This window comes from Dryobates pubescens, chromosome 10, assembly GCF_014839835.1.
Source record: "Dryobates pubescens isolate bDryPub1 chromosome 10, bDryPub1.pri, whole genome shotgun sequence".
Taxonomy (NCBI): domain Eukaryota; kingdom Metazoa; phylum Chordata; class Aves; order Piciformes; family Picidae; genus Dryobates; species Dryobates pubescens.
The window spans coordinates 12,755,267-12,774,919 of NC_071621.1; the positions used below are offsets into that span (position 1 = coordinate 12,755,267).

General features: G+C 46.5%; 1 protein-coding gene across 1 annotated transcript; it reads left to right on the top strand.

Moving 5' to 3' along the window:
- The first annotated feature begins 33 nt into the window (after nucleotides 1–33).
- Nucleotides 34–14,031, top strand: KCTD21 (potassium channel tetramerization domain containing 21). The gene is made up of 2 exons (XM_054164802.1): nucleotides 34–87; nucleotides 11,110–14,031. Exon 2 carries the CDS (start codon nucleotides 11,140–11,142, stop codon nucleotides 11,920–11,922), a length of 783 nt encoding a protein of 260 aa, XP_054020777.1. The 5' UTR covers nucleotides 34–87; nucleotides 11,110–11,139; the 3' UTR covers nucleotides 11,923–14,031.
- The last annotated feature ends 5,622 nt before the right edge of the window (nucleotides 14,032–19,653 follow it).

The window sequence follows — 19,653 nt, forward strand, 5'->3', positions numbered from 1 at the left end:
CCCCCCCGAGTCGCTTCCTCCTCCTGCCGCCTCCGCCTCCCGCGGCACCCGGCGAGCGACGGGGCTCGGTGGCTGGAGGGGGGGCAGGTGGGTACCGCCGCGGGGAGGAGAAAAGGGAGGGTAGGGGGAAACCGCCCGGCTAGGGGGCGTGGGGAGGGCCGGGGTCACCTCATCGGAACCCAACCGAGGCACGGGGAGGGAGGGGAGCGGTGGCGGGGAAGCCGCGCTGCTGCTCCGCGGAGAATCCCTGTGGGATACGGGAAGGACGGGGGAGCTCCCACTCCGGGGGCATTTGGGCTGATTTTTTAGTATTTTCAGTTAATTGAATAGTGGCAACGCCTGTCTGTGTAGCGCGGAGCTGTACCTACGGTTCCCATTAGCAGGATAGGGCTCAGCGCTACTCTGCAAACTTTGCACCCCTCCCCCCCCCCCGACCCATCCCCGCCATAAAACATCTCCGAAATGTAAGGATTTAGAGCAATTTAGCTAATCCAAGACCTGGACGCCCATCCTGGGGCTGGCGCTGCCTCCAGGCAGCCCCGGAGGGTGGTTGGGCGACGTATGTGAGCCGTATTCTGGGGAGGTTTTCATTCTTGATGGCACCTACCTCATCAGTGTTATTAATGAGTGGGGGTTGCCAGTGTCCCGGTGCAGCCGTGCTGGCAATTAGCTGCCCTCTAATTGCAGGGGCTTTGTGGAAGTGATGGTGCGAGCGGGAGACAGGGTGGAAGCTGGAGTGCTGAACCACCCTGTGCGTGCATCAAGCAGTAAGCAGGTGGTGGCTTACCACGTGTGTGGATGAAGTGGTCCAGGAAGGAAGCTGAGAGTATCTGGAAGATACTCCAAGGGTACCAAGTGATACTCATGTGGATGCTTGGACAGGACATTAGGAACCTTTGCAGGAGGTGGTGTTAAATTAGTGCATTGGAGTGTACAAAGGGTTACAAGAGCTGCTTGGAAGGAAAAGTGATGCTCCTGCTTGCCACGGGATCCCAAACAGGCTCCCTCCTGGCAGCCGGTGGTAGTACCCTCCTGGCAGTCTGAGTCGCCCACCCGGCAGCCCCTGAACCCACAGGTGTTGGAGGTCGTGCCAGGAGAGCCCCAAGCACCCCAACACTTAGGCTTTTATTCTCCAAACCTCTCTGCAGCTGCATTTCTCTGGCTCTGCACTGCCTCTCCCCCTCCATCTTGTCTTCTGCCATTCACCTTTAGCAGTTAACCTTCATTTCCATCTCCTCCCTGTCGTGCACGGCTTTCATTCCTCTTCTCTCAGGAGGAACCTGACCTTTGGTTTATGTCACTCCTTCCTCTTGCTAACTGGGCAGGCACCAGCCTTGTCTTCTCACCCCTTCTGTTGCTTAAATTCAGCATCTGCAGAGAACCAGATGCTTGGCCTTTTGCCGTTCCCTGCATCCCTAAGGGAGCAGCCCAGAAGATGCTCAAGGGCATCAAGGAGCAGGTCTGGGAAGGGCTGAACACGCAGCATTGCACCCACAACAAAGCAGGGATGTTATGGAAGTTCCGTTCGTGGTTTCCCGTTGCTGCTGCGTCCCGTTGGCAGAGGAACATTTCTGCGTCTAACGAGGCATGGTTAGAAAATTAAATGCAATAAATATAAATAGCTGGTGGCTAAGCAGCTGCTCCCTGGAGGTAGATAGTCAGCATGTCTGTATCGCAGCTGCTGGCAGATCCCACACTGATCCTGCTGTGCAGCGAGAAGGGGAGGGTGACACGTCGTTTCCTGCCACATGCCTGCTGGGAGTTTGAGTCCCCTCCTGGAGCTTGTCACCCTCGTCCGCTGTGCCATCCTCAGGGGTGAACGACCTTTCCCCAAACAGCAGGTGGAAATTTCCAGTGGCTCACAGCGTTCCCGAAACAAAAAGCAGCTTTTTGCCCCCTCCAGGCACTGCATTTCAGGATATATTGCTCCTGCCAGCCACGCCACACTTCCCTGACTGAATTTCAAGCCTCCAAGTGCTGCACTATGTTTGTTGGAGGGGATGATAATGAATGAGGTGGGTTCATCCTGCAGCAATGGGCAAACAGGAGTTTTCCTCTCTTAAGATTACTATAAATAAGCATCTAGGGTATAGAAACTGTGTTGCAAATATTTAAACTTCCATAGCTGAGGATGACCTGAGCTAAGTAAATGTGCGCCAGGGGTACAGGACAGGAGGGTGAATCCATCCTTGTGATGGTTTTTGTCCCAGATCCTTCCTTAAATCCAGTTCTCACTTGATGCCTGCTGGCTGCTCCTGGTATGTAGGTGGTCAGCTGAGTTTTTATGGTTTTATTTATCCCCTAAATACTATTTCATTGTTCCCCCTTTGTTGTTCTTCTATTGATTTTTTTCTCCTCTCTGTCATGGGGTCACATCTAGGCTTCAAACTACATCATCTAGAGTTCCCATAACGTAGCAGGGCACAAACTCATAGATGAGGGTCTTCATATCCTCTGTGAAATTGTCCCCTTGAGAAGGGACAAGGCACAAAACTGGTCTGCAGGTAGAGCCACAGCCAGTGCCGTGGAGCTGAGTGTGTCCAGACCTGGCATTCAAAAATTCATGAGGTTCTTTCCCTCTGGATTTGGGTGGTTTGTAGAAACAAGTGGTTTTATCTCAAAGCAAAATGTGGCTTTCAATAAGATGTGATGGATCAAAGTGATATGTGACAGGTGTGGGGCAAAACCCAAAGCAGAATGAGCATTGTGCAGAAAAAAGTATCTTTGCACAAGAAAGACGTGGACTTGTTAGTCCAGAACAGGGCCACAAAGGTGAGCACAGGGCTGGAACCCCTACACTGTGAGGACAAGCCTAGAGAGTATGGGTTGTTCAGCCTGGAGAAGAAAAGGCTCCAGGGAGACCTTCTTGTGGCCTTTCAGTACTTAAAGGGAGCCTATAAGAAGGATGGGGACAGACTTTTTAGCAGGACCTGTTGAGGCAGGACAAGAGGTGATGGTTTTAAGCTAAAAGAGGGAAGATTTAGACTAAATAGAAGGAATACATTTTTCACAAGGGGGTGGTGAAACATTGGCCCAGGTTGCCCAGAGAGGTGGTGGATGCCCCATCCCTGGAAACATTCCAGGTCAGGTTGTTTGGGTCTCTGAGGATCTTGATCTAGCTGCAGATGTCCCTGCTCTCAGAAGGCTGATTGGACTAAATGACCTTTAAAAGTGCCTTCCAACCCCAACCATTCTATGATTCTGTGGGTTTGCTATTAATGCACTCTGATGAGCCAGGCTGGAGCCTCATCCTGCAAAAAAACATCTTCTCCTACCAAACCACATTCCAGCTGCCATGCAGGTGCCCAGATATTTCTCTTTTCATACCTCCTTTTTAGCTGACATCAATCATGTCCTTTCCAGTGCAGAATTACTTCCTATAATGCATTACCTGATCTGTGTCTCTGAACATTTCTCCATGCTTTCTCTCTGATGTGGCTTTTACCAGCTCTCTTGGGCAACACTCAAAAGCCAGATAGGTTTTTAGTTTGGCTGCTCTTCCTGCTGCTTAGCAGAAATGGTCCCCAGCTTGCTTTAATGCTCCTGCCACTTAGGCATCCTTCACTCTGCCAGCCTAAATAATTAATATTTTCTTCTTTCTTTTTTTTTTCCCTTTTGCTGTGTGTGTATTTTGTCATTCATTGTTACTCCTCAACTATTTCCTAACATATTTAACTGTCTTAAACAGGTTTTTCCAAAGTTTTGGTGGTGGAGGTGTGGTTTATGGAAGAGCTGTTGAAGGCTACACCATAAAATGAGCCAGAAGTGCAACATCTTGTGTTTAAAATTAAACTGAGGGGCAATGATTGTGTAAATGGCCACACATTACTGCATGTGGTAGCAAAAGACCCTGTTGCTGTCACAGCATCCATTAACTAAGACCCCACCTGCAGTGTTGTGTCCAGCTTTGGAGTCCTCAGCACAGCAAAGACATGGACCTGCTGGAGCGGAGCCAGAGGAGGCCACAAGAGTGATGTGAGGGCTGGAGCACTTCTGCTGTGAGCTCAGACTGAGAGAATTGGGGTTGTTTAGCCTGAAGAAGAGAAAGCTCCAGCAAGACTTTATGGTGACCTTCCAGTTCTTAAAGGGGGCTCTCAGAAAGCTGGGAAAAGACTCTTTAGCAGGGCTTGTTGTGTCAGGACAAGGGATGATGTTTTTAAACTAAGAGAGGGAAATTCAGACTAGATACAAGGAAGACATTTTTTCCAATGAGGATGGTGAGACTCTGGCACAGATTGCCCAGAGAGGTGGTAGATGCCTCATCCCTGGAAACATTCCAAATTAGGTTGAATGGGGCTCTGAGCAACCTGATCTAGTTGAAGATGTCCCTGCTCACTGCAAAATGGGCTGGTCTAGATGACCTTTAAAGGTCTTCTTCCATCCCAAACCATTCTGTGATTCTATTAGTATATAGAGATAGAGATAGAGATAGAGATAGAGATAATGTCTTCAGAAAGACCCATGTCTCTGAAAACCATATAACCATATTTTTAACTTCAGACTTCCCATGGTTAAAGGTGTGGTAATATTTGTGCCACTTCTTCACCTGTTATTTATGTTGGCAGATTGTGATTGATCCTTTGGTGTGGTTTCTTTTTTTCTTGGATGATTCCTTGTACATGTGTGGGGTTTTGCCAGCTTGGCCAAAGCAGGCACTCAGTGAAATTACGTCTGCAGCATTTTATTTATTAGCTAATTAAAGTGATCTTAAATGGGATGAATACATAAGAGGGGAAATGAGTGTGTCCTGAGCTGTTCCACATTCCAAACTATTAAGAAAAGGAAGCCTAATGACAATGAGGGAACTCAGCTGATGGTTCTTGTTGGCCACGTGGACAATGAGATCAAAGCACTCTCAGCAAGTTTGCTGATGGCACCAAGCTGTGTGGTGTGGTTGACACGCTGGAGGGAAGGGATGTCATCCAGAGGGACTTTGACAGGCTGGAGTGGTGGGTCAATACCAACAGCATGAAGTTCAAGAAAGCCAAGCACAAGGTCCTGCGTCTGGGTCAGGGCAATACTAAGCACAAATACAGGCTGGACAAAGAGTGGATGAACAGCAGTCCTGAGCAGAAGGACTTGGGGGTGCTGGTTGATGAGAAGACCAACATGAGCTGGTAATGTGCACTTGCAGCCCAGAGAGTCAACTGAATCTTGGGCTGCATCAAAACCAGTGTAGCCAGCAGCTCTAGGGGGGTTCTCCTCCCCCTTCACTCTGCCCTGGTGAGACCACACCTAGAACACTGTGTCCAGTTCAGGAGAGACAGGGTTCTGCTGGAGAGTCCAACAGAGAGCTATGAGGATGATTGGGGGACTTGAACATCTCTCCTGTGAAGAAAGACTGAGAGACCTGGGGCCATTTAGTATGGAGAAGGCTGAGAGGAGATCTTATTAATGTCTGTAAATATCTGAGGGGTGGGTGTCAGGATGAGGGTGACAGTCTCGTTTTGGTGCTGCCCAGTGATAGGACAAGGAACAATGGGTACAAGCTATAACACAGGAGGTTCCACCTCAACATGAGGAGACACTTCTCTACTGTGAGGGTGATGGAGCACTGGAATAGGCTGCTCGGTGAGATTGTGGAGTCTCCTTCTCTGGAGACTTTCAAAACCTACCTGGCTGTGTTCCTGTGTGGCCCACCCTACGTGATCCTGCTTTGGCAGGGGGGTTGGACTAAGATGGTCTCTAGAGGTCACTTCCAACCCCTAGCCTTCTAAGTCTGTGGTTCTCCCTGTCTAATCTGCTCTCATGGGACCCCACTTAGAGTACTGTGCCCAGCTCTGGAGTTCTCAGCACAAGGACATGGACCTGTTGAAGCAGTGTCAGAGGAGGACACAAAAGTGATCAGAAGGCTGGAACATCTGCGCTGGGAGGACAGGCTGAGAGGATTGGTGTTTTTCAGCCTGGAGAAGAGAAGGTTTCAGGAAGACCTTATAGCAGCCTTCCAGTATTTGAAGGGAGTCTACATGGCAGCTGGCAAGAGACTTTTTACAAAGGCTGCAGTGATAAGACAAGGGGTGATGGCTTCCAATTGGAAGAAGCCAGATTTGAATTAGACATTAGGATCAAATTCTTCACCGTGAGGGTGGTGAGACCCTGGAACTGTTTGCCCAGAAAAATTGTGGAGGCTTCACCCTGTAAGTGTTCAAAGCCAGGCTGGATGGGGCCTTGAGCAACCTGGTATAGTACAAGGTGTCCTTGTCCACGGCAGGGGGGTTGGAACTAGATGAACATCAAAGTCTCTGTCAACTTAAATCATTCTGGGATTCTGTGTTTCTAAATACGTTAAGGCATTGGTAAGTGGAACTAGAAGAACATCAAAGTCTCTGTCAACTTAAATCATTCTGGGATTCTGTGTTTCTAAATACATTAAGGCATTGATAAGTGAAAACAAGTAGGTTTTGTTATTTCACATGCTCTTTGATAGCTTCCTGCTGTGTCAGCTCCTGTCACTCTCCGAGCTTCCAAACAATTATTTGCTGAATTCCTGGGGTAGAAGGTCATAACAGAAATGTTCTGGATGCATCTGTTGAGGCTGCTAATGTGAGCAAAACCCAAGCTAAAATGTACAAGCTCTGGCTGGTTGAGAGGCTCACGTGCTCAGACAGCAGCTTCTGTTCAGGACTTTGGCTTTTCTAAGCAGTTCACCACTCCTGGTTTCTCTCAATTTACATCACCTGAAAAGATTATGACATGAAATCAAGTGTAGATTTTTTTTTCCCCATGATGGTAAAAAAAATAATCTGTTTTTAAGAGGAAGATGTATTGAAATAGAAGTTACTTTAAAAGAACAACATTAATCCTGTGCTCTGTGGCCAAATTCACATCTTCAGCCCTCACATTAGATCTCTTGCTGATCTAATTTGAATTAGTTTTAAGTGCTACCCGGGGAGCAGCTACACAAAAGGCTTTACTGTAATTCTCTGCTTCCCAGAACTGTAGCTCAATCCATACTTGTCCTTGGTGACTTCAGGTTATAGCCACTCATGTCCGAGATCAGATGCTCTCTTGGTAACTCCTCTTCAAGGAAATGCTACCAAGCAGAAGAGATTTCTGTGCTGCACTCTGGGAGATCCATAGAATTGTTAGGGTTGGAAGGGACCTCAAGGATCATCTAGTTCCAACCCCCCTGCCAAGAATCTATACCTGATCCATCAAGGTAGGGACTGCAGATGGTGGTTGGATGAGCAAAGAGAGAAAAGTGACAACCTGCCTAATGTGAATTTTTATGATTTCATTAAAACCTTTTTTGATAAACAGATTATAAGGAAAAAAAAAGGGGGGGTGGGAAGCATCATTAAACATTTGAAGTTTAATCTAGTGCAGGGGCAGTGGGGAGGTCCAGAATAAAAGCTGGTGTCCCCAGAGACTGAAATCCAGCCTGTGTGGGTCTGTAAACTGCAAAATAGCCATGAATAGAACAGGCTGGTCAAGGCATGTGTCTGAGCAGCATCCAGAGGTGGGAGAGGAGCAGAACCCACACGGGGAGTGGAGTAACACAGTGCCTGCCAATCTCTATGCTACTGCACCCACAACTCTTCCAGTGCCAGAGCTAAAGCTTGGTCAAATTTCTGTTGCTGTTGCTGGCAGCATAGATGAGGTCCTCAGCTTTGAATAACTCATGTTACTGCCATATTGTGTGGCAGCCTCCCTTTTGAGACTGCTGATAGAAAAATCAGCAGAACATTATCTGCTCAGAATGGACTGAGATGCATGCCTCTGTATAGCTGGTGAGCCTTTGGATCAGAGTGAGGCTAGGGTGGATGCTGAGTTTGAAATAAAACTCTGTCTGTTTGGACCATCTGGTGGTCTTTAGGTTGTGACTCGTGACAACAGGCTCTGCCAAGTTGGCAGATCTATGAGGGAAACATCTCCTTGTGCAGCTGGCTAGGGCTGGCAGAGAGCATGAGAAAACTACTCCTATGGTGCAGATAAGTGTGCTTGGCCTCAAAAATCTGGAACCATGACCTATGAAGAAAGAGCAGAAACATTTGGGCTGTTTAGTCTAAAGCAGCCTGAGGGGAGGCAGATGTGGGAAGCAATGAACATGGCCTTTGAGGTGACTGACAGGACTTCTACAGGCTGTGCTATTTGCAGGGAGAGGTAGGGGATGCTTCCTTTTGGTGAAACTTGAAAAAAAGGATGATCCATTTTAGGTTGGGTTTGTGAATGTCAGATTGTGCTTGTAGCAATGTTTTTACAGACACATTGCGAGCCCTCAGGGGAAAAGAATACCTGGCAGCCACTCTTACTGCAGAAGTAGAATCACAGAATCATAGAATTGTTTTGGCTGGAAAAGACCTCTAAAATCATTGAGTCCAGCCATCAACCTAAGACCACTATGGACATTAAACCATGTCCCAAGGTGCCATGTCCTCACGTTTCTTAAGCACGTCCAGGGATGGTGACTCCACCACCTCCCTAGGCAACCTATTTCAATGCCTGTCCATCCTTTCAGTAAAGGCATTTTTCCTAATCTCCAGTCTAAACCATCCCTGGCACAATTGCAGGCCATTTCCTCTCATTCTATCACCTGATATGAACTAGACCAGTTGAAACCCTTAAATGATCTGTTTTAAACAGCTCCTGACTCTAAATTGGGCAGAAGTCTTCAGGAGGGGGAAGTCCACTGAGACTGCAGTGCTAAGGGGAGTTTAGCACTGTAAGAAATAGATTTTCCTAGGATATATTTGACCAAGGTTAGTCATAAAGATGCTCCTTGATCATGGGCATAGAAAGGGTGTGGTGTTGATCTTCATATGTGGCTTTATTTACCAGTTTCATTGGATGCATGTGACTGAGGGATACACAGATGAAGCCCCCAGTGATTTTAGATTCTTTCCCTGAATTACTGTGCAGTGAGATTTACACTGTGTGCTAAGGGCTGAAGCAGTATAAAGAGCAGAGTGTAATCTTAGTCTGAAACTAGAAGTGAAAAGCAAAACTTACTTTGACCTCTTCATGTCTATTCTATTCTATTCTATTCTATTCTATTCTATTCTATTCTATTCGCTGCCCTAGATTGGGCACACTTTCTATAGCAAAATGTGCTTGCTGCCTAAAGGTAAGTTTGCTTTAGAGAGCCATCAACGCTACTGTTTGGGATTTAACACCCATAAAAGAATTGATATTCTAGCACAAGTTGATGTTCTTCCTTACCTGTATTTTGGTGTGATTCCAGAACTGATAATACAGTGTTAGTGTCTATGATTATTCCATGACTAGTCAGGGAAAAGCCTGCACTTCAGTGTAATCTCAAAGGAATTGTTTGGTGGCTTTCTGTTGGATGACTGTAGTTACTATAGCAAGAGCTACCTGCTGCCTCTGCCAGCAAATGCTGATGGGTTTTCTGCTGCTTAAGTCAACAATAAAATTGTGAATGAACTGCTGATTGATTCCACCACAGCAGGTTGCTCAGAACCCCATCCAACCTGACCTGCAATGTTTCCAGGGATGTGGCTTCTACCACCCCTCTGGACAACCTGTGCCAATGTTTCATCACCCTTGCTGTAAACAATTCTTTATTTATCTAGTTAGAATTTCCCCTCTTTCAATTTAAAACCATCCTATCACTACTGCCCCTGATAGAGTTTGTCTCCACCTTCCTAACAGGCCCCTTTAAGCACCGTAAGGTCTCCCCAGAGCCTTCTCTTCTCCAGGCTGAACAAGCCCAGCTCAGCTTTTCTCCACACCAGACGTCTTCTAGTCCTCTGGTCATTTTTGTGGCCCTCTTCTGGATCTGCTCCCACAGGTCTGTCTAGCCTATGTTGAGGACTCCAGAGTTGTACACAGCACTGTAGGTGGGGTCTCACCAGAGCAGGGAGACAGACACACCTGCCTTGATCTGCTGGCCACCACACCTGAGACTACCTTTGCAAGGCAGCTGAGCTGATCTGCAATGGAAAGAGCTATGTAGCTCCTTCCACTTCCTTTGCACCAACCCTGGCATTCATCTGGTTCCAAGATGAAGCAGAATCATGTCCTGAAGAGAAAATGATGCTTTTCCTTCCTAAAGTAGCTCACTGCAGGGTCAGATGAATGCCAGAGCTGGGCTAAGGGAGAAGGAAGGTAGGTGAAGGACAAAGTGAGGTATTACCTTCACAGATCCAGTGATGCTTAATTGCACCATAAAAATCACATCTTCCATTTGTCTCAGCTGATTGCAGAGGAGCTGCATGGAAACTACATCAACTGGGATATGGCCCTAATTAATTAGGAAATGTTCCTTAAGGTGAAGCACATTGGAAGGAGAAAGCCTGGTGGTTTTTTTACTGAATGGAACTGCCGACTATCACATGTTTAGGGCAGCACTGCTCGCTGGTTCCCTGCTAGGCTGACTGCGCTCCAATGTGTGCCAAGGGGATTCTGCTGCAGCAGTCTTGTTGCTTTAATTGTATCTTCAGATGCCATGGAAGATGTTGGGATGTGTCCAGTTTTTGTCCTGTGCTTTTTTTACCCCTACTAAATTGTGTGTTTGTGAGGGAGTTGGGATTGAGTGAGCTCAACACAACAACTCTTGCTCTGAAGTCAGCAGCTCTTCCACTGTATGCATCCATAGGAGAGGGTTCATGTCTGGCCTGATTGTAAAGTTCTGGAAGGCTCATGATTTCTGACACTAAACTCAACTAAACAAGTCCTGATCAAGTTTTATGGGAGAAAAAAACATCTTTACACTTGTTCTCAAGATACAGGCTCCAAAAGTAATTCTTCACTTCTCATTTCTGTGAATCATAGAACAGTCTGGGTTGGAAGGAACTTCTAAAGGTCATGTAGTACAACCCCCTCTGCAGTCAGCTGGGACATCAGGTAGCCCAAAGCCCTGTTGAGCCTCACTTTGAATATCTCCAGGGATGGGGCCTCAACCACCTCCCTGGGCAACCTGTTCCTGTGTTCCATCACCCTCATGGTAAAGAACCTGTTCCTAACACCCAATCTAAATCTGCTCTTCTCTGGTTTGAAGCCATTGCCCCTTGTGCTATCACCACAGGCCTTTGTAAACAGTGATGAATTCTTGCCATGTAGTTATCCTTACTCTTTATGTCTGTAGTTAACCTTCCAAACATGGAAATGCAACTAAATGTGTGTGGTATTGGATTTTTATTTTTTCAGACTTAGTCCCAGCATCGTGACTCTTCCATCATGTCTGAACCCATCACGCTCAACGTGGGAGGAAAGCTCTATACCACCTCTCTGTCCACCCTGACTAGCTTTCCAGACTCCATGCTGGGGGCCATGTTTAGTGGGAAGATCCCAACCAAGAAGGACAGCCAAGGCAACTGTTTTATTGACAGAGATGGTAAAATCTTCCGCTACATCCTGAACTTCTTACGAACTTCTCACTTAGACCTCCCTGAAGACTTTCAGGAAATGGGCTTGCTTCGAAGGGAGGTAGATTTTTATCAAATCCAGCCACTGATTGAGGCCTTGCAGGAGAAAGAGGTGGAGCTTTCTAAAGCAGAGAAGAATGCCATGCTCAACATCACCCTCGATCAGAAGACCCAGACCGTTCACTTCACTGTCCGAGAAGCACCCCAGATCTACAGCCTGTCTTCCTCCAACATGGAAGTGTTCAGTGCTCATATCTTCTCCACGTCCTGTCTGTTTCTGAAGCTTCTGGGTTCCAAACTCTATTATTGCTTCAATGGAAACCTCTCTTCAATATCCAGCTACCTGAAAGACCCCAACCATTTGACCTTGGATTGGGTTGCAAGTGTGGATGGTCTTCCCGAAGAGGAGTACACCAGGCAGAACTTAAAGAGACTCTGGGTGGTGCCAGATAATAAGCAAATCAATAGTTTCCAGGTGTTCGTGGAAGAAGTGCTAAAAATAGCCATGAGTGATGGTTTCTGCATAGATTCTTCTCATCCTCATACTTCAGATTTCATGAATAATAAGATAATTCGCCTAATTCGGTACAAGTAGGAATGACTGATTGCTAAGGTGCCAGCATGGAGATAACACAGGTTAAGTGTTTACACTTACAGCCTAATTCAGAATCATGCTTATCTGGATTAAGAGTCACTAACAAGGAGATGATCTTCCTTTAATGTATTTACCAATCTGACCTTTCAGAAGATGTCCATATTCTAGACAGAAGGAATTGTCTAGTGCCTGAATTCAAGACTGGTTCTGTTCCTGCCTCCTCCTCTGACCTGCTCTGCAATTGTTGGGAGAATCACTTAACTTCTTTCCAGTTGAAAAATGGGAGTGATCCTTAATAGCAAGGGGATGTGAGGGTTCAGTAATCAAGGTTTGGAAGGTCCCTGGAGAACAGTTGTGGTGAAAGATGCCATGGAGCTGCAGTGCAGCAGATAGCCCTGGGGGCACATTTTCCATGTCTTGCCATGTCACCAGTGCAGAGCATGCAAGAAGCTTGGTTAGGTCTGCAGAAAAGAAGCCTTCCCACATGCAGGCACTCGACAACTGTAAAGGATGGTGCAAACTGCAAATGATAAAGAGATCCTGTCTCTTTGGGCTCAGCAAAGGATTTCTGTCACCATTTGAAACTGGCTTGGGTTTTTTTCTGAACCCTATGAAGAAGCCCCACCTCTGCTTTCAGGGAAGCTGTGCTTGAATGATGTGACTGGGACAGGGAATGACCAAGGAAGTCATAGCGGAGAGGATGGTGGTGTTACAAACAGAAGACTGTGACTGGTGGGGGAACTGGGCTTTGGATGCTCTTACACCTTTACTTTCACATTCCAAAGGCATCCAAGACAACTAGTCCTTTTCTTTCTTTACAATGTTGTATTTGTCTGGAGGGGAGGATGCTACTGAAACTTTCTGAGTTGGAAACATAGGCACTCAAATATCTTCTGTTTGAGCCTCTTCTGCCTGGACATGGCATGTTTCCCATCAGCAGTGCTTGGAGTGCATGGGATGCTCTCTGGGTAGAATGGATTCCACCTGAAAAGACAATACACCCATCAGGTTACACCTGGATTTTTAAGGCAAACTCAGAGGCTCATTTCTCTTATCCCTGTACACTGAGCCATTCTTTAAATGTCATTGTGAAATGGTCAGGTCACTAAGGCAGCACTTTACCTACTTGCTTGGCTTCAGTGTCAGATTGTTGGAGGTAAGACAGTGGGAAACCAGAGGTGATGACAACAGTCAAGCTCTTTTCTTCATACCCAGTCTGTGCTATAATGAAGACCATAGTCCACTAGCTGCATGTTAGCTCTAATCATTTGTGCCACTTTCAAGGTGTTTCCTTTTCAGCTAATCCTGTTTAAAAGTACCTTAGCTGTCTTTCCCTAACCAGAATGCTACACGTGCATGGAACACCTGCTGGAACATTTCCCATTCTCTCCAATGGGAGACACAGGAAAATACAATAACCAAGTTCAGCACTTAGCATTTTAGTGCTTCCAAAAGTTCTTAGCACAGGGCTGCAGAGCTCAGTAGTGCTCATGTTTTGTTTCCCCAAGTCTGTCATTACATTCAGCTGACCTTTGAACAAGCATAAGGAAGGGGGTTTGTGTTTTAAAATTCAGTGAGATCAATACAGTTCTACTGTCCCAAGCTGTAACTGCATGAACACCACACATCAATATGCTGAGGCTAAAAATGCCCATTCTGCAGCTGTTGGCAGCCCCTGTCTGACTTGGTGCTAAACCACCATGATATACCTGGGACCATGTTGTTAGAAAGCACTGACTGGCTGGGCTTGAAGCCCTCAGAACCATTAAACCTAGCAAGTTTTGTGAATTTCCAGGATTGTTACCAGGATTTTGTGGCCAAATTCCAGCTTGAGTCACCATACTATTCTAGTTTTAATTGCTTCAGGAAGAACTGTTTTTTCTCCCATCCCTGAGCTGAATTTTAAAGCAGGAATAATCCGCCCCGGGGGTTGTTCTGTGCCACTGACAAGGCAAAGCAACTTCTGACATGAGTTTGTCAGGCAGTTGGAACATTCACTGCGGCAGTTGGTCATGATCTATGCAGGCAATATGATTAGGATCTGTAAAATATCATATATGAACCCTCTATCATCAAGTCTATGCCTTGAAGCAGATATGCCATTTGTGAACTGATAACAGAACTTCTGGGGACCACTGACAGTGTTTCTTTTTAATTCAAACCCTTGGGAGTAGAATTTATGTGGTCTGGAACAGGAGTTGTTGTAGGTCAGGACTAAAATAATACTTACTTGTAGTAATTTGTTTCCTGTCAGCTTGAGTTGATCCAAAGATAAGAGCAGTGGGCTTAAATCACATTTGGAAGCAGGGAAGACGACTGATCTGTTACACCCTTTGGAGCTCCAGATCAGCACTGCTCCATTTTGTTTCAGCAAAATAAAAACATTCCCTGGGAGAGTTGAATCATTATGGCATTCTCTGCTGAAAGGCCAGTAAGAAGAGTCTGTAAAAGAATTTTGCGTAGCTTAACCTGGAGCATTTACTCCTCCCCTTTGCTCCCATTCCCTTTTTTCAGACAGTATCAATGCCCACACTAAGAGCAGTTATAGTTTCTTAAATCCAAACAAGAAACAAAGGGTGCCCCCTACCTGGCCTAGACAGAACTGGAGTTCAGTATGGGTTTAAAGCCCTACAGACTGAGGAAAGCACTGAACCCAGGTCATCTCCTGGAGTGCTTTAACCCATCAGTCTATTACAAGAACGCTGAACAACTTGAACACACATTTATCTGTGCTCATGTAGCTAAATCTGCCAAAGGTACTGCTGGTCACACGTGGAGAAGCAAAATATATTTTATATTATAAAAGGTGATACAAAATGACTTGGGACTGGGTTGTTCAGAGTGGTTGTGACTACCCCGTCCCTGGAGGTGTTTAAGGTAGATTGGATGAGGCCTTGAGCAAGCAAGTCTAGTTGAGAGGTGTCTCTGCCTATGGCAGGGAGGTTGGAGTAGATGATTTCTTGAGGTCCCCTCCAAACTAAGCCATTCTATGATTCTATGACATGAGTGGAGGCTTTGGGAGGAACAGAAAAACTTGAACTGGAGCAGGTCCAGATCAGGGGGGTGGAGCACCTCTGCTATGGGGACAGGCTGAGGGAGCTGGGGTTGTTTAGCCTGGAGGTGGTTCCAGGGAGAGCTAATAGTAGCCTTCCAGTACCTGAGGGGGGCCTACGTGAAGGATGGAGAGAGACTGCAGCAACAGGGTGAGGGGCAATGGCTTCAAACTAGGGAAGAGCAGATTTAGATTTAGATTGGATGTTAGGAACAGGTTCTTTACTATGAGAGTGGTGGAACACTGGAAGAAGTTGCCCAGGAAGGTGGTTGAGGCCCCATCCCTGGAGATATTCAAGGTGAGGCTCAACAGAGCTCTGGGCAACCTGATCTAGTTGAGGATGCCACTGCTGACTGCAGAGGGTCTTGGACTAGATGAACTTTGGAGGTCTCTTCCAGCCCAGACTATTCTATAATTCTGTGAAACACCTCTAAATTACTAAGCAGAATGAACATTTTCAAGCGTGAGGTGCTATTTATATGGGCAGCGTTGTTCTGCATGCTTACAGTGTACGTGAAACAAGTGGTAAGTGAATCACTGGCGACTGCAGGCAAACATATGTTGCACACCCACAGCTGCTATTTCAAACCACACACTGAGCTAAATTTGTAGCTGCTCCCTAATTTTCCAGTCTGTGACTTACGTTGTAATGACTGTTTATAGGAATGCTCTCCCTCCAAAACATGTTACCTTTTTATCTAGGTAGCTGGCTTTTGTTTCCCTCCTTTTCCTGAGCCCTGCAGGTGTAATTTGCTTTGGCTTACCAGCCAACAGCATTGGTGATTATTCTTCTCAAGGGTTCTCCTGAATAAAAGTGAACATGCACGAAGCCATATTAAGCTCAGTGCAACCCCACTGCTGGTCAGGGAAAGCACTCTGCATTTATTAGCAGCTAGCATCTAAAAATTATTTCACTGCTGAGTGGAATATTCACTCTCAGAATAAACTGGTTTTGTTCCTGTAAGGGTCTGAGAGCAAGGAAACAGCCTAGTCAGTTGGTTTTTTTTCCTCTAAACTTTGAACAGCTCAGTGCGTAACTCCTGTTCAGATTCTGCCATAGGACTGACTCCCTCAACATCCTCATGCACAAAATGAGAGTCTCTTGAGTCCTGCATTTCTTTTTTAAAATGCCCTGCATGCTGAGAGAGCCACTGAGCAGCAGTGTTGGAGCAGAAAAATACCAGATTTGGGGCAGATGATAAGTTATTAGCTGTAGTCCAGCGGCATTTTCAGTGGGACAGCACAGTGGGATTTCTTAAATGACAGAGAACTGTGAACATCATAGTGGAGTTCAGGATCATTCGTGGATTTCTCTGTGTTTTCAGGCTTCATAGTTCTGAAATACCTACCAACATCCAATTAGAAAGAAGGGACTAAAAGCATACATAAATGCTAAGACCTCTTTGGTTCATGCAGCTGTTAAGGATTGGTAGATGGTGGGAGGAGTGTTTGTTGCTACAGGTGATGATAGGTGATGAAAGAAATAGGTGTAAAAAAAATCAGACCTGAAAAAATTCACATTAACAACAAACCCAGGATGTAGAAGGGAGAGAATAAAGAATCTTGAGGTGTTGAGAGGGGGGGAAAAAACCCCACACCTCAGCAAGATAACAATAGAGACAAAGATTTTGTTCCAGATGAGGTTGTGATGAGAATGACTCACTGGGCCTTTCCAGTTTTAATGTCCTGTTATATAACTTAAATATTGGTCATACCAAGAGTTATGCTGGTAACGTGTCAGGAGCAGGCAGCTTGGCTTCATCCTGCATGTGCTTTAAATCACTGACCACATGCACTGCTGTAGCTACCATACTGCAGCTGGGTTGCTGAACAGAAACTGCTGCCTGAGTTCACTGGCAGTTAAGCATCAATTACATAAATCAATATATAATAGATAGGTAGAAATCAGACTTACTCCCACTCTAGGAAAGGCTGGTGGGGTCCATATTTAATGTTGATGGGAGTGTCAATGTTGTCTTCAGCAATAGACTGTGGAAAATAAATTTAGGATCTTCTGATACTTCACAGACAAATGGAGAAGTTATGAAGAAGACTCCTGTGGGGAGTTTTTTACCCCATCCCTTTGAATTTGGTGTCACTGCTCTGAATTTCCATTATTTGGGGATTTTTAACTGCCATTCTGGAATGACTCCCTTCTCCACAGACTGATGGGCACAAACTGGGTACAAACACTGCTAATGTGGCCCTCCCAGGAAAAGCTTGGAGTGTGAATTAGCACAGCCTGCCATGCAGATACTGTGCGTGAGAAGGGCTGGACTGAGCAGCTCATGCTCTCAGATTCACTTGGGAATAACATCAGGGATGGTTTCTCTATGAATTCAGGGGAAAATTTCCCTATGAATTCAGGCTGTATGGAATAATTCCTTTTCTCTTCCTCCTCTTGTTATTCCACTCCCTTTTTCTTGTTCCTGCTCCTAACTGCAGGATTTTTCTGTTGATCAGAATTTGGTCCCCAATTCACTGAAAGCCAGGCTTTTGGAGTGTAAAAAGATGGGGTTTATTTCATACCACTTTCACAGAGAGCCTTAGGGATATCACAGTGAAAAATCTGCTTGAATTTCTCTGCCTGTAACTCTGTGAACCATGTCTAAACTGTATTTTAGAGGATAGTAAATAAAATGTGAATGAAGCAGGAGATGCTTGGTCTGATATATGTGTCTTGAGGAATAAACATGTGGTGGTGACATTTGCTCAATCTGTCCCTTTTCCTCTGCAAGGATTTTACACAGTCACAGTATCACTAAGGTTGGAAGAGACCTCAAAGATAATCGAGTCCAACCTGTCACCACAGACCTCATGACTAGACCATAGCACCAAGTGCCACGTAGTCCATCGGTGCAATGCTTACCTGGACATCTCCCTGGCCGAAAATTGTAGGAAGCTCCCAAAAAATTAAAGCAGTTGTAAGCTGAACCCCTCTATTCTCATTTGGTGAGCCCCCTAGCTGCAGTGCTGTGTGCAGCTCTGGAGTCCTCAGCATATAAAGATACAGACCTGTTAGAGCAGATCCAGAGGAAGGCCACAAAAATGCTAACAGGGCTGGAACACCTCTGGTATGGAGAAAGGCTGAGTTGGGGTTGTTCAGCCTGGAGAAGAGAAGGCTCCAGGGAGACCATATAGCAGGTTCTGGTGCTTAAAGAGGCCTATTAGGAAGATGGGGACAAGCTATATACAAGTTGTGATAAGACAGTTTAAAGAGGGGAGATTCAGACTAGATGTAAGGAAGAAGTTTTTTACGGCAAGGGTAGCGAAACACCGGCACAGGTTGCCTAGAGAGGTGGTAGCTGCCCCATCCCTGGAAAAATTCCAAGTCAGACTGGATGGAGTGCTGAGCAACCTGATCTAGTGGAAGACGTCCCTGACAACTGCATTAAGGTTGGACTAGGTGAACTTTAAAGATCTCTTCCAACTCGCACCATTCTATAATTCTATGATATTGCTGCTGTACAGGAAAAACTGAGTTTAACATATTGTCCATATGATTTCATGCAACACCTACAAGGTGTCGTTCCTCAAAAGATGGCTTGCTGTAAGGAAACTACCCAACCCAAATGCTGGTCCCCACACCATGCAACCCCACATCATTCAGGGTCAGCACAACTCAACTCCATACCTGGTCTCACAGCCACCCAACTCTATACCTGGTCTACACCACCCAACCCAAGTTCACCTAGACCTTAAACCACCCAACCCCATATTTAGTCCCACCTAGCTCCAATGCTAGTCCCACACTACCTAACCCCACATCACTCAGGCCCTGTATCATCCAAGTCCAAACCTTTGTCCCATACCACTCAATTCTGCTGGCAGTGCCACAATTCCCAACCCTGCATCACCTAGGCCTATGGCCACCCAACACTACATTACACAGGCCCAACATCACCAAACTTCATACTTACTCCCACAGTCACTCAACCCTGCTGGTTACACCACACCTCCCAAACACATGCAACCAAAGCTTACCAACACCCAAACCAACATCACCCAGGCTCTGCTACACCCAGGTCCAAACTTTTGTCCTACATTACTCTCTACAACTACCAAAGAGAGGCTGTTGTGAGGTGGGTTTTGGTCTCTTTTCCCAAGTAACCAGTGACAGAAGAAGAGGGAATGGCCTCAAGCTGCAGCAGGGGTGGTTTAGGCTGGACATTAAGAAAGGGGTTTTTTTCACTGACAGGGCTGTCAGGCATTGGAACAGGCTGCCCAGGGAGGTGGTTGAGTCACCACCCCTGGCTGTGTTTAAAAGCTGTGTGGATGTGGTGCTTGGGGCTATGTATTAGTGGCAGACTTGCTACAGTAGGATTAATGGTTGGACTTGAGGACCTGGAAGGACTTTTTCAACCAATAGGATTCTATGATTGTATGATCACCCAGGTCCTAACCTTTGTCCCACACCACCTACTCCACCGGTAGTCCCACACAACCCTACCACCTCCCAACTCCGTACCCGTTCCCACAGCCACCCAACTCCAACCCCGGTCCCTGTGCCACCCAGCGCCCCGCGCTGTGCTCCCACCCCACGCCACGCCACCCCACGCCACGCCACGGGCAGCCCCGCCTCGCCGCCAGACGCAGACGCCTCACACGTGGCCCCGCGCACGCGCAGTGCCGCTCGTGCGGGCGGGGCCCGCGCACGCGCACCCTGGGCGGCGGGCGGG